Here is a 25,552-nt window from a genome sequence, read left to right as displayed (position 1 = left end):
GGACAGACAGAAGTTTGATGACTGAAAAGCTCAAAGGGGTCTGAGCAAGACAGGGGAAGGACCCGAGGATTTTAAGCTTTTGCCTTTCCCCTGTCCCCAAACCATTCCCTCATTTGTTTTAACCATCTGAGCACCTGCCAGAAGCAGGAACCAAGCACCAGGGAATTCAGAAAGACTTAAGCTTTACTGGGATATTTTTATCCATATATTTCGGTTCAAACTGGAGACAAGTGAAGGAAATCAGAGAAGGTACATGGTTCCTGTGGCACTAGTTTAAGGGCAGGAACATTCCAGGAGGCTGCAAAAGTAGTGTTGTTAAGAATAGGGAACCCATCAGGATGGGTTAAGAGGTCTTAAAAGCCATATTAAAGGAAAAGGCTTTCATACACAGTAACAAACTGTAGCTAAGAATGAGATACCACTCATTTTTCAGAGAAGTCCTATGAACAATTTATATCAGGAGACCTCTTTTTAGAGTAAAGGCTGATAAACAGTAAGGTCCTACTGTATGGCACAGGGAATTATACTCAATATCCTGGGATAAACCATAATGGAAAAGAATACAGAAATAAAAGAATGTCTGTATGTGTATAACTGAGTTACTCTGCGATACAGCAGAGATTGTCACAACACTGTAAATCAACTATACTTCGATGACATAAAATTTTTAAAAAAGAGTAAAGGCTGAGGAAACTGGGGACTGACTAGCCCCATGATCCTGTCGTAGAGTAGCTCCAATTCCAGGGCCGAGCCTGCTTCAGTGAGCAAGTGCAGCCAAGGTCTGAAATATCAAATCAACGGCACGCTTTCATTGATTCCTGTGGGACTACCCAAGCTACCCAGAGATGCTCCTTCACTGAAGTCTTTCTGCTAATTGGTACCGAGGTTTTTCTAAGACAATAAAATTTGAAAATTGTGTTTCTGGGAAAATATAGTTGCCATGTAGTAGATGGGTAGACTTCATTAACTCCTAGATTAAAAAGTCCCACATATCAGTGTCTTATATACTAGTTTTAAATCTACTTTACCTTGCTGATCTTAAAAAAAAAAAGTTAATTTACTGTTATTCTCCCGCCCACTTTCAAACACCTTCACAGTTCTCACTGGATCCTTACAATACTGTCAGAAATGGAGAGATGCTATGTAAGGAAACAGGCTCTGTAAGTTCACAGCAAAGATCTAGTCCTAGAACCCAGGTTTCTATAATTCTAATCTACCTCTTTTAGGTGAAGTGTTAGTGAATGATTAATCCTGAAGTCGCTTTAAGGAAAGAATATGATCTGCACATGAGAGGGACAGCTGTTTCATAGGTGGTGTGAGGTGTTCGGCAATTTTACCAGATTTCAGTACAGAAGGTACCCATAGGCTTGTTTCCACCCTGTGATTCAACCAGCATTTAGTTTTAGATAACTTTCTTAAGAACTTTATTTAGCAAAGAACACCCCAAGTGATCTAAACAGCTCTACAAGTTCTCTGTGGCTCTGTGTATACATATATTGATATAGATACTATACCAGCAATATAGCAATATTTCCTGAGTTACCTTTCTCCTTGTCTACTTGTATTTTAACCAAAGTTTACTGGGAAATAGCTAGAGCACTGTTACAAAAATCTTGTCTCCAATAACACATCAGCAGTTGAGGCTGGGAAGCAGTATTCTTACTTCCTGAGGCTTTTAATATAATTATGCTGATTTTTGCCTTTGCTGTCTGACTTAACTGTAATCTTTGAGTTTACCACTCAAAAGATTTCCCCTTAACCAGAGTCAACCTGATGCGGTGAGTCAGTCTGCAGAATCATCACTTCCAATAACCAAACCCTGGCTGTTTCCCAGCCTCAAGGAGGACATTGCTTAGCATACTGTGCATCATGACTGGCAGAGGGGAACAAGCTGGATCCTGAGAGCCTGAGCGCCGTGCGGCAGCCCTCACACTGCACAGGGCACGCGGGGCGGTGGTGGAGTAGGGGCATGTGTCTGTCTCCCTCCACCCCACATGCCCTCTGGTAGTCCAGTGCAAGAAGAAAATGCATTTGGTTCACAGCAAGCCAGGTCATGTATATAACGAAGGAAGAACTGCATAGATCTCTATTACAGGCTCTTCTCTCCAGGCACCAAGTCTTACGCCAAACCTGCCAAAGACACACACACAAAGACACAAAAAGCTTGAAAGGGCTCAAACTGAAAGTAAAACTGCAGGAAGGCAGCTGCAGAGAAGTAGTAATATGATGGGCTACAGGGAAGAGGCAAGGCCCTGTGGTCACCCTCATTACTCTCTGCTTGCTACAGATAGAGGACAGTTCTACTCACAGCAAAGTAGATGGCTGAGGCAACTGAAGGTGACTTCAGAGTAAGTAGTCATCTTCAAGATTATCATCACCAGACATAGAAGCAGCTTCTATTCAGACATGAGGATAAAGTTAGATACTGCCCTACTGTGGCAGGCACTGCCATTGAGGATCAGAGAAAAAAATAGGCTTTTTGGTGTTCAATGACCACTCTGGTTAGGAGATAAATCCTGACACAACTTCCCTAGTTCGGAGAGGCTGACTAAGAATTGGTAACTTCCAGAGATGCTCGAGGGAGCAAATGCTGTTGTACCTGATAAACTGAGGCAGGACAGGGTGTTTGCTATCTCTCCAGGGCTCTTCTTGGTCTCAGTGAGCATGCTCAGTGAGACATCTGTTTCTGTGGCCTGAGGGCATAAACAGGAGAAAAAGGAAGAATGTGTTTGGCTGGTGGGAAAGGAGAAGCCACTGCATCATTTTGCTCAGAGTCTGGTGTGGCTGCTGAGGGACACAGTGCTTCCCTTGATCAACTGGTGGAGCAACTCAGAGTCCTTAAGAGTGGTCTACAAATTGCATGCCTGACTAGAAACCCCCCGTCTTGAGGCACAAGGTTGGTCCCAGAGCAGCACCCCATGATGGTAAAGGCTCACTTACGAGGTCGTCTAACATCACTGGGGCAGCTTGGCTTTTTTCCACATCTTCTGCAAGCTCAATTGCGTATCCTTTACGAACTAATTCTAGCCCAATATCAAGTTTCTGAGAAAAGAAATGAAAAGGCTTCTTGGTGTTCAAAGAAGGGCAAATCAAAGGAAGGGCAGAAGAGCTGGGATTGATACTTTAAAAAATCCCTTTGGTGGTTCAGTTAAGCAGGATCTTATGAGGCAGGACTATCATCAAATAAGGATTTCTGGGAAAGGAAAAGAAGATGAGCCTATAAATATACTGAAGAGACAGTGAGCAACAAGTGAACCTCAGTCTTACCTTCCCGTCGCTGGTATCATATAAATAGATCTTGGGCCAAGTTGAGATCCCAGACTGGACATAGCTAGAGATCTTGGCCACCAGGGGCTTCCAGTCAGCACAGTGAGTGAGTCTGTCAAACTCATCCAAAGCTTCCTCTTCCCATTGTTCACCTGGTTAAAAAAAATTGTAGACAGAGCCTAAGAAGGGGTCAGTGCTGACAGGGGTGGGATTATGTCCTGGAGGGAAGCTGGAACTACCTCTGTCTACTTCAGAAGGTACCTGTGTCTGACTGCCAGGCAGGTTTCTGGCTGTTGCTGTCTGGCACTGGTGATGAAAAGGCGCCTGAGCCCCCAGAACTCAAAAAGCCTGGGAATGTGAGAATCCCCACCACATGCCCTATGAAAGTTATTCTATTTGGATGCAGAGCCAATAGTTAATAGGACCAATTTACCTGAGGGGGCAATCCGTGCCAGACTACACTCTATTGCTTGAAACGGAAGGCTTAGAAAGTCACTCCTAAAGTGAAAGAAACTGAAATTAGAATCCTAGTGCTAGGAGGGCCTTCTTATATTCCTTGCTTCTAGACAGCACCAGTTAACCCAGCAGCAGAAGATAATTAACTGATCTCTGTAAAGAGGTTATCTTCCAACCCTACCCCCACCCCCTCCCCAGTGAGAAGTGCCAACAGCTCACCATGCTATGGCCAGGACTGAGTCAGCGGATGAGACTCCAGCCTGATGCCACACTGACCTGAGCACCCTGAGATCCTTCAGTGGGCAATCTCCATTATCTCCAAAGTCAACAAAGTAAAGGTCCAGGTTCCCATTCTCCAAGGTGCCGAGGACCCGGGCGCGATACCAGGAACCATTTGTCGGTAAAGGTGCAGCGACGATGTCTCCTGCGTGTACAGTCAAGTCTTCAGGCTACACAAGGAAGTGAGGAGTCAGGAGACGGCAGAGTTAGGAAGGGAGGGGCTAAGAGATTGGACACCAGAAGGAAGAACAAGCCACTGCTCCACAGGAAGGGGAAGAGAACACATCACAGTGAAAAGGATATGTCCCCCTTCATCGGACCCCAGCCCTGTCCCCGCAGCAACTCACCAGACTATTTTCGTAGTGCTGGGTCATCTCACTGACAAGCTTATCCAGTTGCAGGCTGCGGGAGCCAATGATCTGGATCCAGAAGTGGTTAGGATGTTCAGAGGCAGAGACATAGACTTCTAGGAATTCATCAGCATGGAAACTGAAGTCCGGACTGGGAACTAACCACAGGCATAAGCAAGTTAAGCTACAGAATCATTGTTATCTAATATGATGACCATTATCAGAATCATCTCCGGTTGAAATGGGAAGACTGCATCGGTGGGGTGACAGGTACAAATACCAAGTGGCTAATACCATTTAAAAATGGCTGGAGGGACAAGTGGATGAATCATACAAGAAAATCCTGAAGGAAAGGTACGATAAGCTATGTTCTCTTCCTTTCTATGTAATTGAGTAACTAGAGTTCATTCACATTCTTTGTCATCTGCCATGTATTCAAATCAGCACCAATTATAATGAAGGGAAATGCCCATATGCTAGCTACAGCAGGACCAGGGAGAAGATATGTGGACAGATGTGGGCCTGCTCTAGATTGTATTCCACCACCGACTCATTACAGACCCTGGACACGTCTACGAACCTCTTAAGGACTGTGGTCTTCCCTGCCCATCCCAGTGCCTATGCATAGAAGAAAAAGCCCACAGCCTTTTCATTCTTCTTGAATGGTGAAGATTTTTAAGAACAGTAATGAGACAGGAAAAAATATTGGACTCAAAAGTATTTTACTTATTTGTATATGTTTGAAGAAAGAATATCATATAATTCAATTATTTGATGTATTACTTACAGACCAGTTTCCTGTGAACGAGCATATTTCTATATTGTTCTCTAATTATTAGCTGGTTTGTATTCAGAAAAAAAATTGGTGTTCAGTATTAACCCAAGGAAAATATTACCAGAAAGTCCCATCTGTAATTAAAGAACTGTAAATGTAGTCAAGAAAACAGAAATTATTTTTTTATTGTTTCCTTATTCTGGGATATCTAAGCCAGTATTTCTGGCTTCCCAGGTAGCAGTGATAACGAACCCACCTGCCAATGCAGGATTGGCAGAGGGCTCGATCCCTGGGTTGGGAAGATACTCTGGAGAAGGAAATGGCAACCTGTTAAAGTATTCTTCCCGGGAAATCCCATGAACAGACGAGACTGGCAGGCAACAGTCCATGGGGTTACAAACAGTTGGACACAACTGAGCATACACACATAGCCAGTATTTCTATCTTTCATATGGCTAAGGGGTTCCCCCTTTGTTACATACTTTCAAACATGGACATCTCTGGACTGGTCTGGACACCAGACCTCTGAAAGCTGTCATCATTAGGTTTCTCCCAGGAACCCTCTTCTGGTCCTACAACAGCCACGTCGCCATCTCCTTTGTGGGGAGGAACTGCCAGAGGTGCAGCCTGTTTTAAGCTAGTGCCAGTGTTTTTCCATAAAGCTGGCTCTCTGGCTCCACCTGGCTCTGTCACTTCCTCTCTTCTTACGCTGATTGGCTGCTTCCGTGGAACTCTGGTTTCTGCAGAATGAGCAATTCTCTTCCTAAGTTCTTCATCTTCTGAAACTTTCTCCAGTATCAAATGCTGTGGAAAATAAGAGAAGGGATGGTATCTACATGGTCAGATACTGACCCAGGATGGAGTGAAGGGTTCTTCTCACTCTCAGATACAATTCAGGTTAGCTACTTGCCTTAGCTGCTGCCACTTCCTTCTGCGTTCCTGAGATTTTTATAAGTCTTGATAGTAGCAATGTTCCTTCTGATTCTTTGTCACAGGTGATTTTGGCTCCTGAGGCCTTACAGATAGAACGAATTGTCTCGCCGCCTCGCCCTGTATTGAATAATACGTGAAACACTGTCCTTTCCTCTACTACTACTAGTGATGCCACTATCTTGTATACACTACGAGGGGAGAGTCAGGGCTCGTTTTCAAACTAAACAGAATGTAGGATGGTGAATGGGAAACAGAAGCTACTGAAATCCTTACTATAATAAGGGGGGTACTAGATTATTTGCTCTATCCATTTTATTTAAATTCTACACACTGGCTAAGTTAATGTGGTCATGTCACTTTCATCTTCTGGCCACTGAGCAGACTTCACAGCCTCACTTTTTTAGAAGATATCCTACATGAAACCACTGGACCAAGGACAGGACACTTCTCTGCCTCTCACAGCAGCATGAGGAATGCTCTAGGGGAAGGCATAAAAGCTGCTTTGTAGAGCATGGTCTTGAGAGATTTAGGATAAAATCAGCATCCTTAGCTTCCCTTTAAAAGTCTAATATGAGGTAAATACATTTACCTGAACCCTTGTGGAACCTATTTGTAAGGTTCAGATCATACTTTAAAAATTTTTTATTATTTATTTTTGGCTGTGTTGGGTCTTAGCTGTAGCATGTAGGCATCCCTCCAGTTGTGGCACACAGGCTTAGCTTCCCTGAGGCTTGTGGGATCTTAGTTCCCTCACCAGGGATCGAACCCATGTTCTCTGCACTGGAAGGCAAATTCTCAACCACTGAACCACGAGGGAAGTTCTCTTACAACTTCTTGAGGTACTGAGTTTTGCTTTACCACTAGTTCTATAAAAAAGTAAAGCTCTGGTCTCAATTTCCCTGTCTTTTTTTCCTCAGCAAGGTGAAGGGGAAGTAGGCCAGGAAAAACCCTCCAGAAGGTGTGAAGGAAAGGCAAGGGGAAACAAAAAGGAGACAGCAGAGAAAGCTGTCCAGGGGTACCTATGATCCTGCCCACAGATCTCTGGGGAACCGAGAGCTGCTCAGACACTGGGGTATTCTCTGTCAGGATCTGATGAATCGCTGCTTTGGCCTTGCACACCTGAACAGGAAAACCACTGATAAGCAGCACCCGCTCATCTCCTATATCCTCCGTGTCCACATCGATCCGAGCACCTGTCTTCTTTCTTAGCTGCAGAGAAAAGGATACGTGGCAGTATGTTCTGGAAGAGCTCTCATCTGGGTCAGCTAAGGGTACTCTAAATCTAACCCTGGAGGTGGATGAACTGGACACAGCAATCAGTGAAATCGGATGCCATAAGCAGTCTTCAATTATATGTACTTATGGGAGGAGAGACAAAGGTAACCCTAAACAGCAGTTAATCCAAAACAGCTTCTCTGTGTTTAGACTGGTCTTTCCCCAAATTTGGATTAAAGAATCAATTATTTTGCTTCCTTGACATTCCAACTGAATAATGGAAGATGGTAAAAACAATCAGGGAGCAATTAGTTTATTACTGCCAATTAATGAGTTCATAATTCCATTGCAGAAAGGAATGATTCGAACTATACCAGGATGAGAACCATCCAATTAAAAATCCCCATTTCAAGCTAAGTCACCCATTCTATAAGAAGTCGAAGTACTCATCTCTGGAAGGAAAACAGCAGCTAGAAACTTCCTATTTTTGTTGTTGATGTTGTTTGTTTGTTTAAAATATACATAGTGTAAGTGGGTTTTACAGAATGGGGACAGAGGATGGACAGCAGAAATCAGTCCCTGGGAAAGCTGCTGCCTGCTCACACACTCACTTGTTTAATATTGGCTCCTTGCCGGCCAATGATGAGCTTTACAGCCTCCTGGGGGACTCGCATCTCTATCTCGATGTCATCTTCCCCAACAAATGTCAGCCGTTCTTCTGCACAGATCATCAGATCAGACTTAGACAATACCCAAAGCTATTACTTCCCCTCCCCTGAATCAAAGCTGTCAAAGAGACACTGATGTAAAAGATAAATTGAGGATTTCAATCATAAAGAGAAGGAGAAGCAGCATCTGAGTGGGAACTAAAAGGTCCTGAAAGACCAGAAGATGGGCATTCTCTCTGGGATACTGTTTTCAAATGCTAAAATGGGAAAAGCCATTGGATTCTGGGCAAACTACTTCTCCCAAGACATGACTCCTGGAGAAGAATGAAGGCCAGAAGTTGCCTGAGGAGTCCACTAGGCTCAGAACTTCCCTTGTTTATACACAAATCATATTTGTAAGTCCTACTCTCTAGGTCCAGCCTGTGGGGAAACTGGACCCAACAGTTAGCAGAATCCCTTACAGTGCTGACGTTGCTGAAGGGAACAAATCAAACAGAATTATAAAATGACTCTTCATTTCACAGACTAGCTTCACATTAACATAGAAAAGAAAAACTTTGTTTCAAAGGTCCCTCACAGAGAATTAATTACATCCCAACAAATGATAACTTGAAAGAAGTTTCAAGTTAACAATGCCAGAACATAGTCTAACCATTTCGGTATGTACAGCCATGGATTCACATACCTCTGCTTTCCCTATATCTGCGGTATAGGATATAGGCAATTGTTGCACTGGCAGGGATCCCAAGGCCCAGTGCTATTTTTTGAATAGTGGACAAACTTGTCCAAGAAGTCCGTTCAGTGGACATTTTGGGCCGCCTCCTGAAATAAGCAAATGAAGAGAAAGGAGCTTTCATACAACTTTTATGTCAGAGAGAATGGAACACATTACAATATTACAAAGAATACTACAGCCTAGTTTCCCATTTCAAGAGCTTGAACAGTCTCAAGGTGTACTTCATGTGAAAGGCTACAGGGTATTTTTTCAGAAAGTTAGCTGAGGGACACATACACATATGACTAAATAGAGGAGTACTACTCCCTTCTCAACCCCTGCAAAGAGAACTATCTATTGATCAGCTTTAAAAGACAAAGGAACAAGAAATTAACTGAATCAAATATTTAAAAAAATTTACATTTCATATCAAACTATTTAAAATTCCTTACATGTGTACTTCTATGCCTCCTGGCCTTTCCAGATGCTGTTGTCTCTGAAAGGAATGGCATTCCAGGCCCAGGTTTAGGTTTTGCTACTTCTATTTCTTGGAAGTGTGATCTATTTATTCTCTGTACTCCTTATTTCTATTTACTCCTCAACTAACAGTGAAAGGGGATTCTCTCCTGCTCCTTTATCAAAACTAAAACTTTCCAGGTAATTAACCTAGATGGCTTATATAAGCCTTATCTAATCTCACCTCTGTTCTCTCTTTCCCATGGTTTCTATTTATCTAGAGGAGTTTTCTGAGTTTTGAGCTTGTCTTCCAGTGGCCTCTAGCCATTGTTATTGTCACTCTGCTCTCTTTGGGCAATTTTATCCATACTTGAAGCATGAACTACTATCTATATGCTAATGACCCTGACACTGTACCTGAACTGATTGCTCATCAAATCTCATTTAGACCACTGTAACAGTCTTCTTGCTATTAGTCTTTGACTGTATCTTCATTTTCTTACCAAGCATACCTTAAGATATCCCTCACTTTATTTCTTTATTTCATGTATCAATACTTTCTTATCCTCCCAATTATTTTATACCATCTCTTCTCCAACCTCTAGTGCTTCCTTCCTCATTCTCCCTCTCAACTGATGTCTGCTTCCTATCTCACTGAGAAAGTAAAGCATTTGGAGAAAATATTCACTAACTTCCAAACTGATCCATCCACCTCCACCTCCTAAATATTTTATCTTCCTTCCTGTGGTCATGGATGAACTATCTTGGCTCTAGCACTGAGTCTTTCATATAAGTGTTGCTCTCCTTCCTTATCTTGCATCATCAATCTTTTCCTCTCTACCGAATCTTTCCAGGAGCAGACAAACACGCTATTATTTCTTTCTTAAAATTCTTTCTCAATTCCACTTATTCCTCCAAATACTACTCATTTCTTTTCTTCCTTTTACAAGAAAACTCAGTGTCAATGCTTCTGTGCTAGATTTCTCTTCTTGAGTTCACTCCTGCTGCTCCAGTGAAGTCACCAGGGATTTGGATTTGCTAAATCCAGTGATCAAGTCTCAGTCCTCCCTCTACCTCCCCCACCACCAGAGTCTGGCACAGCTGGTGACTCCCTCTTCTCTGACACTTTCTTCACTTGGCTTCACAGTACTGTTTCCTGGTTTTCCTTCTCCCTCTCTGGCTGCTCCATCAGCCTACTTTGTTGTTTCTTGCTCCATTTTTTAACCTCTAAACACTGGAGTGACCCAGGGCTCTGTCCTTTGCCCTCTTTATTCAAGAATCATTCCATCTTGGCTTTAAGCCCCATCTATTTGCTGATGTTTAACTCCCAAATTCATAGATCAAGTGAGGACTGTTCTCCTCAACTCCAGGTTTATACATCCAACTCCTTATGAAATATCTCCATTTGATGTTTAATAGGTATCTCAAACTTAGCAAATGCCAAGTTTGCGAAGCACTCCGGATCTCACTCCTTTCTTCTTTGCCCTATCAGTTAGTGGCAACTCCATTCTTTCCAGTTCCTCAGGCTAAAAATCTTACTCTTCTTCCCCTCAAACAGCACATCTATCCTGGAAGCAAATCTTATTTGTTTTACATTGATTATCCAGAACCTGACTACTTTTTAACCTCTCCATTGCTATGACCAACATCTGCTCAAAACCACCATTATCTCTTGTCTAGATTATTAAAAAGCTTAATTACCTCCCTGCTTTTTATCATCGTACAATTTATTCCCAATACAACAGCTGGAGTAAGTGAAAAGTGTTATTCATCTGCTCAAATCCTTCCACGGTTTTCCATTTCACTATGATTAAAACCCAGTCATTATAATGACCTGCAAGGTGTTCATTTTGATTGTTTCCCCATTGGAAAGTTAACTCCCCAGAGGCAGGAATTTTTAAAACTTTTTTCCTCAGTACTTAGCACATGAAAGTGAAAGTGAAGTTGCTCAGTCATGTCCGACTCTTTGCGACCCCGTGGAAGGTAGCCTACCAGGCTCCGCTGTCCATGCGATTTTCCAGGCAAGAATACTGGAGTGGGCTGCCATTTCCTTCTCCAGGGGATCTTCCCAACCCAGGGATCGAACCCGGGTCTCCTGCATTGCAGACAGGGCTTTACTGTCTGAGCCACCAGGGAAGCCCCTTAGCACATAGTAGCCACTTAATAAGCATTTGGTCAATAATAATCTTTGAATGAACACACTTCCTCTTATTCTTCAGCAACTCTCTTGCCTACATGTAAGCTCAGTGGTATGAAAGGTTCTTTATAACCTAATCTCTGCCTATCATCTCCACAGCCTTATATTCTAACACTACTTCTACTAGGGGAACAGGATGTGCTTTCTTAAGTATCCCTGCTCTGTCACATGTCACTTCTGTCTTCACAGACTTACTCCTTAGCCCATCAATACACTTACAACCATTCTGCTTTTAACTTTAACAAATTACGTGTGATGAAATAAAAATTCATATTCTAAGCAAGTGGAGGATAATTTAAACATTAAAAAAAAAAAATTTCCTCTGCCCTTTGGCCTGCTCTTTCCTCTCCACTGTGCACTGTATATCTGCACCACGCATTGACCAAACCATCCTACTGGCAGAAAATACCTGCCTGAACCATAAAGCATAACATTCTTGGGGAGCTAGACTCAGAAGCAGCACACATTCGATTCACTATACCGCCCTTATAATGTTGCTCAGACTGTATCTCATATCTGAATTAGGCTGCCAAGTTAATAATGGGAAATTGTGCCTCGAAGGCCAAACTCCCGTGCAGACAGACAGCCACCTACAGGAATACCAGCTGGGTTTATGTATGCTCGCAAATACTTAGCTAAAAATTAGAGGAAACCCCACCCTGAAATGGCCAAGACTGGGTTCTCTTTTTGGCATTCCAAAACTGATTTTCTGAACGCAGTTAAAAGCTGGCAGTCTCCTGAAACTCTGCCTGCAGGGTCTACTAGAAATAGTGGAAAGAATTTTTCTCTTTTAAAAATTAGGTTAGCAGGGAGAAATATTTGTACAGGGCTAGCTTCTTAAAGCTTTGGATCCTGTGAACTGAAAAACTTCCAAGTTAAAATTTTAGACAGCTCTCATCTTAAACTACTGTACCTATTTTAACTGATATATAGAAGCCTCAAAAGACTTCAAAATTTCAAAATAGCCTCATTTAAAGATTTGTTGTAGAAGGCTAATGAAAGACTAATGATAGGTACCTAAAAACTGCTCCCCTCTATCTTTGAATACTCATTCTAATAATCTTCTGACTTGCCTTTCCACTCCGGAGACACTATTAAATGGTTACCTTTAGAAATGGGACCACCTAAGGAATGCAAGTTGGTGTAGCCACTATGGAAAACAGTATGGAGGTTCCTCAGAAAACCAGAGTTATCATACGATCCAGCAATCCCACTTCTGGGCATACACCCAGACAAAACTATAATTCAAAAAGATACATGCACCCCTCTGTTCACAGCAGCATTATTCACAGAAGCCAAGACATGGAAATAACCTAGATGTCCACTGACAGATGAATGGATAAAGAAGATGAGACATACATATACACAATGGAATACTACTTAGCCATAAAGAACTACAAAATAATGTCACTTGCAGCAACATGGATGCAATTAGAGATTATCATACCAAGTGAAGTGAGAAAGAGAAAGACAAATATCATACTTATATGTAGAAACTAAAACACAGCACAAATGAACCTATACAAACAGAAACAGACTCACAGACACAGAGATCAGACTTGTGGTTGCCAACGGGGAGGGAGAGGAGGGACCAGCTGGGAATCTGCTGTTGGTAGATGCCAACATTTAGAATGGACAAACAACAAGGTCCTACTATATACAGCGCAGGAAACCATAATGGAAAAGAGTATTTAAAAAAAGAAATATATGTGTAAAACTGAGTCACTCGCTATATAGCAGAGACTGGCACAGTATCGTAAATCAACTATACTTCAGTTAAAAGAAAAAGAAATGGGACACCTGAGGCTGTAGACCATAGCTAAATACTTTCTTAAACCCAGGAAGAATCCTTAAAAGTGTTTGTAAATGGATTGCCAAGATGGGTGACCACTGGCCTGACTAAACTGATCACAGCTGATATTTAGAACTTGACAGAAATTTTACTGGGGAGAGGTGGGGCCTCTGTCCCCCAAGCTAAATGAGGGAACATAAAATTCCAGCATTGGTCAATGCATATGTCAGTCCTTGCACTGAGGTGGCTACTCAGTTTTATGAGGAATTAAAAACCACTGTCCTTGTGTTGCAGGAAGGGGGACCCCTTCCAGGGCCCAAAAATGGGTTCTTGTCTGACACTTGGAAATGAACTGTCCGAGTAGACACATGTGCTAACCAAGCAAGAAATATTACTGGGAAGGGCTCCTGGGCAGAGAGCTGAAGGGTAAGGGAATCCAGGAAAACAGCTCTGCCACATGGCTCACAGTCTCAGGTTTTATGGTAATGGGATTAGTTTCCAGGTTGTCTTTGGCCAATCATCCTGACTCGAGAGCCCTTCCTGGTGGCACACGCATTGCTCAGCCAAGATGGATGCCAACGAGAAGGATTATGGAAGGTGGTTGGACACATGGTGTCTCCTTTTGTTCTTTCCTGAACTCTTCCGGTTAGTGGTGGCTTATGAGTTCCGTGTTCCTTACCAGGAACTCCTGTCATAAAATAACTCAGGCAAATAGTTACTATGGTGCCTGGCTAGGGTGGGCAGTTTTCAGTCAGTGTGCTTCCCCTATCACTTGTTTTTAAAAATCTAGTCTTTATAGGACCAGAGTGTGGCCTCTAGAAATAATACAAACCTCACAGGTGGTGCCAGTGGTAAAGAACCTGTCTGCCAATGCCAGAGACTAAAGAGATAAAAGTTCTCTTCCAGGGGTTGGGAAGATCCCCTGGAGAAGGAAATGGTAACCACTCCAGTATTCTTGCCTGGGAAATCCCATGGACAGAGGAGCCTGGCAGGCTACAGTCCACAGGCTCACAAGGAGTCAGACATGACTTAGTGACTAAACAACAACAAAACCTCACTTATTAAGAGGCTTGAAAGTACTGAAGAACAAAAATCTAGCCCTTAAGGAACAAAGTACTCCAAGGAGGAACTGGTGTTTTTCTTCCCATGCCTTTGGGATGCAAATCACCTGGAGCTCTTATCTGGACCCTTTGTTTTTTTCCTGCACTGTGTGGCTTGTGTAATTGAACCAGGGATTGAACCTTGCACTGGGAGTGCAGACCACCAGGAAATTCCCCAGACTATTTTTTAAAAACACAAATTTCATGCAAATCAAAACTACAATGATGTACTACCTCACACTGTGCAAAATGGCCATCATTAAAAAGTCTACCGGATATCGAAGAGAGAAGATGGTGGAGTAAAAAGACTTAAGCTTACCTCCTCTCATGAAAACACCAAAATCACAACTGTTGAACAATCATTGACAAAAAAGACTTAAACCAATAAAAAAGATATTCTACATCCAAAGACAAAGAAGAAACCACAATAAGACACAGGGGCATTTCCACAATTTAATCAAATCCAATACCCATTGGGTAGGCAACTGACAAACTGGAAAATAGTTATACTGCAGAGGTTCTCCCACAGGAGTGAGAGTTCTGAGCCCCGCGTCAGGCTCCTCAACCTGGGGATCTGGCATCAGAAGCAGGAGCCCCCAAAGCATTTGGTTTTGAGGCCAGTGGGGCTTGAGTGCAGAAGTGCCACAGGACTGGGGGGGAAACAGACTCTACTCTTAGCACCTAAAAGGTTTTACATGTATTGGGACCCAGGGCAGTGACTCCATGGAAGCCTGGGCCAGACCTACTTGGAGGTCTTGAAGGTTCTCCTGGGGAGATAGAGGTTGGCTGTGGCTCACAGTGGGGGCAAGGACAGGTGGCAGAGGCCCCAGTGAATGTTCAATGTGAGCTCTCCAGGAGGTCCCCATTTGGGCATTGAGACCTGGCCCCACTCAAAAGCTTACAGGTTCCAGTGCTGAGATGCCTCAGGTCAGCCAACCAACAGGGACTCCCTGGTGGTACAGCGGATAGGAATCCACCTGCTAATGCAGGGAACATGGGCAGATCCTTGGTCCAGGATCCACGGATCCCTGGTCGGAGAAGATTCCATTTGCCGTGGAGCAACAAAAGCCCATGGACCACAACTATTGAGCTCACATGCCGCAACTACTGAAGCCTATACTCTGCAACAAGAAAAGCCACTGCAATGAGAAGCTCATGTGCTGCAACGAAGAGCAGCCTGTGTGCAGCAACAAAAGACCCAGCAATGAAGACCCAGCACAACAACAACAACAACAAAACTAAGGAGGTGGGAACAGAGCCCCACCCATCAGTAGACAGGCTGATTAAAGTTGTCCTGATCCCACAGCCACCTCTAAACACACTCCTGCTTACCAGAGGGACAAGACCCAGCTCCACCCACCAGTGGGTAGGCACCAGTCTCTCCTTCCAGGAGGCCTGCAGAAGCCCCTGGACCAACCTCACCTACAAGGGGACAGAGAACAGAAGCAAGAAGCTACAATCCTGCAGGCTGAGGAACAGAGGCTACAAACATAGAAAGTTAGACAAAAGAGAGTAATGACAGTAAACAAATTATATCAAGCATCTTTTCCAATCACAACACTGAGATCAGAAGTCAACTACAAGGGAAAAAAAAGGTAAGAAACAAACAACATGGAAGCTAAACAATATGTTACTAAACAACCAATGGTTTACTGAAGAAATCAAAGACAAAATAAATAAATACCTAGAGAAAAATGAAAATGAAAACAGTGATCCAAAACCCATGGGACACAGCAGCAGTTCTGAGAGAAGTTTACAGCAATACAATCTTACTTCAAGAGACAAGAAAAAATCTAACAACCTAACCTTACAACTAAAGCAACTAGGGAAAGAAAAAATCCAAAGTTAATAGAAGAAATCATAATGGTCAGAGCAGAAATAATGAAATAGAGATGAAGAAAACAAAAAAGATCAATGAAACTAAAAGCTGGTTCTTTGAAAAGGTAAAATTGATAAATCTTTAGCCAGACTCATCAAGGAAAAAAGAGGGCGCAAATAAATAAAATTAGAAATGAAAAACTGATACCACAGAAATACAAAGGATCATAAGAGACTACTACGAGCAACTATACACCAATAAAATGGACAACCTAGAAGAAATGGACAAATTCTTAGAAAGCTACAGTCTCCTTTCTTGGAAGAAAGGAAAGAAAACCAGGAAGAAAATAGAAAATATGAACAGACCAATCACAAGTACTGAAACTGAAACTGTGATTTAAAAACTTTTAACAAACAAAAGTCCAGGACCAGATGGCTTCACAAGTAAATTCTATCAAACATTTATTTAGAGTGAACACCTATCCTTTTGAAACTATTCCAAAACACTGCAGAGGAAGGAACACTCCAAACTCATTCTATGACACCACCATCAACCTGATGCCAAAGCCAGACAAAGATACCACCAAAAAAGAAAATTACAGGTGAATATCACTAATGAACATAGATGTAAAAATTCTCATATACTAACCACGTGAATCCTACAACACATTAAGAAAACATACACCATAATCAAGTGGGATTTATTCCAGAAATGCAAGGATGTTTCAATATCTACAAATTGATCAGTGTGATACACCACATTAACAAATAGAATAAAAATCATATGATCATCTCAACAGATGCAGAAAAAGCTTTTGATAAAAATTCAATACCAATTTATGATTTAAAAAAACTCAGGCTGTATATTGTCACCCTACTTATTTAACTTATATGCAGATTACATCATGAGAAACACTGGGCTGGAAGAAGCACAAGCTGGAATCAAGATTGCTGGGAGAAATATCAATAACCACAGATATGCAGATGACACCACCCTTATGGCAGAAAGTGAAGAGGAACTAAAAAGCCTCTTGATGAAAGTGAAAGAGGAGGGGGTACTCTTTTGCCCCCTTCTGATGCCTATGTCAGAAGCTTTCTCTATCTCCTTTATACTTTAATAAAACTTTATTACACAAAAGCTCTGAGCGATCCAGCCTCGTCTCTGGCCCCGGATTGAATCCCGCGTCTCATCGTTCAGCAACAACCTTTCATCTTGGGGGCTCGTCCGGGATCCTTTAGGACAAGATGGGCCTGATAATCTATGTGAGCCTACTTCTGCTGACTCCAGAAATCCTGAGTCTGCTGTTTGATCCTCAAGACAATGCCTTCCTGTCCTGGGCTCACTCCTATGCTGCATTCCACAATCGGTCTAACTGCTGGGTCTGCGGAGCACTCCCCTCTTCATCAGTGGAAGGCTTCCCGTGGTGGACATCTCCACTTCAAGGAAAGGACTTTCTCCAAGTCTGCAAATACCTTCAACAATCGCATGTGATACCTCTTCTTAAACTGATGACACCAGCAACCTTAAGATGGACTGATGTAACTATGGACATAATGTGACTTGATTTTAACTTGGTTTAATGACTATTTTGCCTTACATCTGTAACTGTATAATGGGGTTTTCTAACCGTCTAAAAGCTTTTAGTTTACAAATAGTTGTCCGAGCTCCTATGAGTGCCACAGCCTCCTCCAACTATTACTTGGAGCCCCTGGATCAGACATCCTCACTATGAGGATTAGGAGAATATGTTGCCTCACCAATTTAGGGACAACGCCCCTTGTCAGCTCGGAAGCAGTTATGGAATGAGAACGACGCCCCTTTTCCCTAGGCAACATAATTCTCCTAAAAGAAAAGGGGGGAATGAGAGAGTCATTTCCTAGGCAAGTTGATAAGAAGTCTAGGGGTCCCCAAGGAGAGAGAGGTCTGGGATATTCAAGGAGGAAGAAAGGACAAACTTTTTTACTTTTTTTCCTCTACATTCCTTAGGATTATATAACAATAATGTATCCTGCCTGAGGACAGTCTTTGGATTAAACCCTCTGGCTAATTCTGTTATCTTAAAATGTAAATTATGGGAGTAGGTCTGGTCTTTACAAGGATGTAACCTGCTTGAGGACAATCTTTGGATTAAACCTTCTAGCCAACTCTGTTATCTTAAAATGTAAATTATGGGAGTGGGTCTGGTGAGGTCTTTGCAACCTCCAGACATTCTTTGGATTCATTGGAGAGTATATAACTCCATTGCTAACACTAGCAAAGGGGTATTCTTTTGCCCCCTTCTGATGCCTATGTCAGAAGCTTTCTCTATCTCCTTTATACTTTAATAAAACTTTATTACACACACACACAAAAAAAAAGAAAGTGAAAGAGGAGAGTGAAAAAGTTGGCTTAAAGCTCAATATTCAGAAAACTAAGATCATGGCATCTGGTCCCATCACTTTGTGGCAAATAGATGGGGAAACAGTGGCAGACTTTATTTTTTTGGGCTCCAAAATCACTGCAGATGGGGATTGCAGCCATGAAATTAAAAGACACTTACTCTTTGGAAGGAAAGTTATGACCAACCTAGACAGCATATTAAAAAGCAGAGACATTACTTTGCCAACAAAGGTCCGTCTAGTCAAGGCTATGGTTTTTCCAGTGGTCATGTATGGATGTGAGAGTTGGACTATGAAGAAAGCTGAGTGCTGAAGAATTGATGCTTTTGAACTGTGGTGTTGGAGAAGACTCTTGAGAATTCCTTGGACTACAAGGAGATCCAACCAGCCCATCCTAAAGGAGATCAGTCCTGGGTGTTCACTGGAAGAACTGATGCTGAAGCTGAAACTCCAATACTTTGGCCACCTCATGCGAAGAGTTGACTCATTGGAAAAGACCCTGATGCTGGGAGGGATTGGGGGCAGGAAGAGAAGGGGACGACAGAGGATGAGATGGTTGGATGGCATCACCGACTTGATGGACATGAGTTTGAGTAAACTCCGGGAGTTGGTGATGCATAGGGAGGCCCAGAGTGCTGCGATTCATGGGGTCGCAAAGAGTCGGACATGACTGAGCGACTGAACTGAACTGAATGACAAACTCACAGCTAACATCATACTAATGGTGAAAAGCTGAAAGCGTTTCCTCTGAGATCAGGAAAAAGACAAGGGATGTCTGCTCTTGCCAATTTTATTTAACATAGTTCTGGAAGTCCTAGCCATGACCATCAGAGAATAAATAAAAGGAATCCAAATTGGAAAAGAAAAGAACTGTCACTGTTTGCAGATGACATGATATTATATACAGAAAATCCTAAAAATACTACCAGAAAACTACTAGAGCTCAATGAACCCGGTAAAGTTGCAAGATACAAAATTAATACACTCTTGCATTTCAATGGGGCTTCCCAGGTGGCGCTAGTGGTAAAGAACCCACCTGCCGATGTAAGAGATCTTCCTTGGGTCAGGAAGATCCCCTGGCAGAGGGCACGGCAACCCACTCAAGTACTCTTGCCTGGAGAATTTCATGGACAGAGAAGACTGGTGGGCTATAGTCCATGGGATCGAAAAGAGTCGGACATGACTGAAGCATGAAAGATTAGAAAGAGAAATTAAACAGACAACCCCATGTATCATCAAAAAGAATAAAATATCAATACTTAGAAATAAACCTATACATGGAGGCAAAACACCTGTATTCTGAAAACTATAAAATGCTGATGAAAGAAATCAAAGATGACAAACAGATGAAAAGCTATACCATGTTCTTGGATTGGAAAAACCAGTATCGTCAAAATGAGTATACTACCCAAAGAAATCTACAGTTTCAATACAATCCCTATCAAATTACCAACGACATTTTTCACAGAATTAACAGCAAAAAACTTTTAAATTTTTATGAAAACACAAAAGACCCTGAATAGGCAAAGCAATTCTAAGAAAGAAAAGAGCTGGAGGAATCAGGCTCCCTGACTTCAGATTATGCCACAAACAGCTCATGCAGCTCAATTAAAGAAACAAAACAACCCTATCAAAAACTGGGCAAAAGATCTAAATAGACATTTCTACAAAGAAGACAGATGGTCAAAAAACACATGAAAAGATGCTCAACACACTGTTAATTATTAGAGAAATGCAAATCAAAACTACTAGGAGGTATCATCTCACACTGGTTAGAATGGCCATTACCAAAAAGTCTACAAACAATAAATGCTAGAGAAGGTGTAGAGAAAATGGAACCCGCCTACACTGTTGGTGGGAATGTAAATTGATACAGGCACTATGGAGAACAGAATGGTGGTTCCTTAAAAAACTAAAAGTAGAACTACCATATGATCCAGCAATCCCATTCCTGGGCATATATTTGAGAAAACCATATTCAAAAAGATACATGCACCTCTATGTTCATGGCAGCTATGCACAGTAGCCACGACATGGAAACAGCCTGCTTGTCCACTGACAGAGGAGCAGTGAAAGAAGATGTGGCACAAGTATTACTCTACCACAAACATTACTCAGCCATAAAAAAGAATGTAATTTGCAGGAACACGTATGGATTTAGAGATCATCATACTAAATAAGTCAGAAAGACAAATACCATATGATATCACTTACATGTAGAATCTAAAATAAGACACAAATGAACTTATTTACAAAGCAGAAACAGACTCACAGACATGGAAAACAAACCTATGGTTACCTAAGGGAAAAGGGAATGGACAAGGGATAAATTAGGAGTTTGGGATTAGCAGATACAAACTACTCTATAAATAGATAAACAACATCCTACTGTATAGCACAGGGAACTATATTCAATATCCTGTAATAAACCATAATGGAAAATATGAAAACTAACACATGTATATATGTATAGCAGAATCACTTTGCTGTATACCAGCAACTAACTTAACATTGTAAATCAATTACACTTCAATTTAAAAAATAAAATGAAAATTTCAGGAAGGGTGTAGGTAATTTGGAATTTGTCAATGACAAAGTCTTAACTATCTTCTCCATTAAGTATTAGTAAAAAGGGTTTAGCCATCTAAAAAGGTGACTGATTTGTTCCATCTGCCAGAAACCCAATTTGAATCCAATTTGAATTTGTTTGTAACTGATGGGTTTAACATTATTGTCCCTGATTCATGGCTGAAATTTTGGAATGAAAACTATAGAGTGTCTGTTATGTATCTGTGTTGTAGCTGTGCTGCTGCTGCTAAGTCACTTCAGTCGTGTCCGACTCTGTGCGACCCCATAGACGGCAGCCTACCAGGCTCCTCCATCCCCGGGATTCTCCAGGCAAGAGTACTGGAGTGGGTTGCCATTGCCTTCTCCGGTAGATGTGCTGTATTGCCAAAATTAATTTGTAAAAGAACTCTATATAATTGGCTTAAAGAAAATAAAACACCTATATAAATACTCAGAAACTTCACATGATCTTGTAAGCAGATAGATAAGAGGTCCCTGGACACGTTTTCTTGACAGTAGAGAAGCCATTTTTAGCCTAAGTCATTTTGTGATCTAAGCCTGGCCACAATGCTTGTCCTTGAACAGGTCTCATGACTGTAACTAATGATTTTAAGAGAACAAAGAATCCAGAAAACAATGGCTTATCAGGCAAGAGAAGTAACAACAGCTAAGATAATATTATCAGTTGTTAACAGAACTCCAGGTTCCATCTTAAAGATTAGCCTGAAGCACTGACCCACCAGATCAACTGACACCTAAGGGATGACGTTGTCTTTTCCTGACTCTCCTGACTTCAATCAACTAAAGCTAGGACTCTCAATCACCCAAGTCCCTTCATGAATATGCATGTGCCCTTACACAGCCCCACCAGTTTTGCTATTTGAGGAGACACTGTTTTGGGACAGATCCGCAGTGTTCTCTTTACTTGCTGCAAGTAATAAATCCTTTTTTCTCCCAGTCTTTGACTTGATTTTATGGCTTGACACCCACCAAGAGGTGAAGCCAAATTTGTTGGTAACAGCTGGGAAATACTCAATATTGAATCAATAGCTGGTATTAAAGTTAGCTTAAGTTTGCTGAATTAATAATATATATCTCTTTAGAATCATTAACATAATGGATAATATTTTTATTGTACTGATTTACTAGAAATCAAACAAGACCTTAAATCTGTTGTAAAATTTGCTGGCAAGAAAATAACTTGATATGGTGAAATTTTTAAGTAAATAGAGGTAAATTAAATAAAAGTCTTTAGGTAAACTCTTTCGGACTAATTATGTTTTGGGAATGTCTATCCAAAATGCTCTCCACATTTTGGTAATTTGAAATTTTAGCATTTTGCTAAATTACGTTAAATGCTGAAAGTCTACGGAATAGATAATTACCAAATAAAACGAACTACTGTAGCATTAGTGAATATAGATTTCCTTTCACAAAGAAACTAAAGATATCTGAACTATTTAATAGGTTTGGTGTCATGCTAAGACATTTGCTATTAAAAAGCGCATGTTTTCTAGAAACCATAAATAGTATTTATGTACTATTTATGAGCATAAATAATATATAAATATTTACATACTATATATAAACTTGCCAATCTACAGAATGCTAACATAAAAAAGTTAATTGCATTAGTTTTCATCAAAAATTAGAGTTTTAAGAGCTGGGAATTCTAATTAATACATGCAATTAAAGCTACTAGAATAAGGGAAACATTGCAGTATCCAAGGAAAGAAAAATGTTTTCAGGAAAAAGAAGATATGAGGAACAGAAATACATTTCTATATTTGCCTTTGAGATCTTTTATTGTCACTTTGGTTACGTGACTAAGAATCGTTCCACGTACAATCCTATTTGACCAAGTGTTTTAAAGCTTTTTGATATATTTCTTTTTTTTTAAACTTTTTGGCCACATGGAGTGGCATGTGGGATCCTAGTTCCCAGACCAGGGATGGAACTGGCACTCTCTGCATTGGAAGCTCAGTCTTAACCACTGACAGAGAAGTCTCAAAACTTTTTGATATTTTTGACAAACTTCCCAAAGTTCAAATTCTAAATAAAGTTCATCTGACCTCTAATTAACCTTGAGGTTTTCCAAAGGGTCTCGAGAACACCTCAAAATGTTCTTCTCTGTCTCCGAGAGGACAGAATGACCCTAGTATGACCCTGTACTAAGCTGGGTTTTATTGCTATGGGTTTCTGCAGTACTCCAAACATCCCTTCATAGCACTTGCTTGCTTATAATCATTGATTAAGGGCTATGTCTGTCTTGAGAATGAACTGAAGGCAGCAACAGCCGGTGTAGGGAGACTAATTCAGAGGCTAGTCCAGGTGTCAATGATGGAGATGGAGAGAAGCAGACAGTTGGTTCAGAGAGCTTTCAAAGGAAGAATACACAAGACCCAGCAATTGATTTATGGAAAAGTCAGAGGGTGAGCCAAGGAGCCGGCTATCATGTTTCTCATTTGAGCACCTGGTAGATGGTAGTGTCTGAGACAGAATACTGATGATCTTTTGGGGGTGGGGGTGGGGGGGATGAACGTCTGTGACATGGATGAATTTACTGGGTGACTTCCATTTGAAACAAAACCTAAATTTTACTAACATCTCTTCAGATACTACAAATGAGGTTTGTGCTATAATATCAGCTGGTATCTTAAAGAATATCTCCTTGATTAATATTAATCAAGTATAGTTGTTTACATGTCCTTTCACATTGCTAAATTTCTCTTAAAAATTAAAAGTGGAAAATATGATGGAAATGAGAATAATTCTACAGTGAAAAAAATAAAGTGCAAGTGAAGTCGCTCAGTCGTATCTGACTCTTTACAACCCCATGGACTGTAAGCCTACCAGCTCCTCAGTCAAGCCTACCAGCTCCTCAGTCCATGAGATCTTCCAGGCAAGAATACTTGAGCGGGTTGCCATTTCCTTCTCCAGGGGAATCCTCCAGACTCAGGGATCGAACCCTGGTCTCCGGCACTGTAGGCAGACGCTTTACCGTCTGAGCTACCAGGCATTGCGCTAATTCTACATAACTAAATGCTAACTTGTGTTTGATTTTATTACTTCAAGTTGAACATGAGGAGGAGACTAGAACTTAAGATCATAGCTCCTAGATAAAGAATAGACACGTGGGTCATTTCAAGGTTGAGAAATGTAGTTAGGTAACGGTTTTCAGTAAAAGCTAACTTTGACATTTCCTGATATTTGTATTAAAATAGTTGCTAACAACTATCTGATATACATTTCAAAACACAAAGTGAACTCCATGGGAGCCAGGATCTGATATGTCACTCCAATATCTCCTAACAACCAGAACCTACAAGGTACCTAAAACATGGTGATCGGTTTGTTGAACTGAAGCAGCTCATTCAATTTTCTCATTTTTTTTTAAAGTTTTCTCCTTCTTGCTACATTTATTTTTAAACCAGTGAGTGAAAAAAGCCTTCACCCATTTCTCTCAGCTGAGGAAAGAGTACCTGTGACACAGGAGTCTTGAGCCAAAACCCACGATTCTATCTGCATTAAAAACTAAAGAGGGAAACTGGAAAAACAAATACTGAAGACCATTAAAGAAAAAGCTTTGGGAAATGAGAGGCAAACTGATAATCAATGGCTTGGGGGCAAACCCTCTCTTACGGTGCAAGGGTCCGCTGTGACTACCTTGGGACGAGCGCACTTTCATGGGAACAGTTACTAGCCCCGGGGTGGGAGAAAGCTGCCCCCACATAGCGCCTCACCATGCCAGGCTCAGAAGCTAGCTCCCCGGCCCCACACCCTCGTCTCGCCCGGGGGCACCTTTCTTCTCTCAGCCCCACATTCCCCGCCTTCTTGTTGCCGGTGGTGTCCCTGGCTCAGCCTCCCCCACTCCCCAAACCTCCGCTCCTGGTCCCTGCCTTTACCGCTCCTGGAGTCAGCCGTCGCGCACTTTGCCTCGCACCTCACCGCTGGGGCGGTAGCCACCTCTCACCAGCAGTACCACTCCAAGGCGCGCCAGCCTCGCTTCAGCCGCCCGTTCCCCGCCCCCGCAGCCGGCCCGCACCAATCAATGCCCGGCTTGCAAGCCCGGCCAATCAACCTCCTCCTCGAAACCAATCCTCGCGGGAACTGCCCCTGAGCGACGGCGCTGTGCTGCGCTCTGGTACCCAATTACCCGGATGGAAAGCAAAGCCCGGCCCACCAGGTCAGCCAATAGACTCCAGGGAAAGCCGACGACGTTGAGATTGCACCTGCTGAGTATTAAACAGCCAATTAGAGGCTCAAGGAGTACTCCCAGCCCATCTCCAGGCCAATTACCCAGAGGCTTCCACTGAGGTGGGCGTGGGGGGTGTAAATCAACGCTCCGGAGGTGCAAGGGGGTGGAATCACGCAACCGCATCACCGCACAAAATTAGTGGTTTTGTACAAAGCCAGTGCCACTCTACAACCCAGTGACCATTGGGGAAGCCGCCTCCTGACCGGGGATCCTTTGCCTCGATCGGTCCGCATACCATGACAGAGACTCATGAGACAAGAAAAACGTCCCCCCCGCCTCATCCCGTGGGAAAACGTTAAAAAGGCTTTGTAGAGATGAAGAAAAAG

The 25,552-nt window shown here is 42.0% G+C and overlaps 1 protein-coding gene across 2 annotated transcripts; it reads right to left on the bottom strand.

Moving 5' to 3' along the window:
* Positions 1–18: 18 nt before the first annotated feature.
* On the bottom strand, positions 19–25,006 carry TDRKH (tudor and KH domain containing). Of its 2 annotated transcripts, XM_061120818.1 has the most exons (14): positions 24,874–25,006; positions 8,629–8,765; positions 7,887–7,993; positions 7,080–7,269; positions 6,038–6,177; positions 5,610–5,931; positions 4,350–4,510; positions 4,000–4,172; positions 3,701–3,765; positions 3,268–3,419; positions 2,941–3,042; positions 2,600–2,693; positions 2,309–2,396; positions 19–2,130 (listed from the first exon to the last, which is right to left on the bottom strand). In XM_061120818.1, the coding sequence occupies exons 2-13, from the start codon at positions 8,750–8,752 to the stop codon at positions 2,344–2,346; spliced, it is 1,683 nt and encodes a 560-aa protein (XP_060976801.1). In that variant the 5' UTR covers positions 8,753–8,765; positions 24,874–25,006; the 3' UTR covers positions 19–2,130; positions 2,309–2,343. The 2 variants fall into 2 exon arrangements, with proteins under 2 accessions (XP_060976801.1, XP_060976802.1); XM_061120819.1 differs by lacking the exon at positions 8,629–8,765 and having other exon boundaries at positions 24,874–24,987.
* Positions 25,007–25,552: the final 546 nt, after the last annotated feature.

This window comes from Dama dama, chromosome 20, assembly GCF_033118175.1.
Source record: "Dama dama isolate Ldn47 chromosome 20, ASM3311817v1, whole genome shotgun sequence".
In the NCBI taxonomy this organism is placed as follows: domain Eukaryota; kingdom Metazoa; phylum Chordata; class Mammalia; order Artiodactyla; family Cervidae; genus Dama; species Dama dama.
The sequence above is the reverse complement of the archived record's forward strand: the minus strand, read 5'-3'. Positions and strand labels throughout refer to the sequence as shown.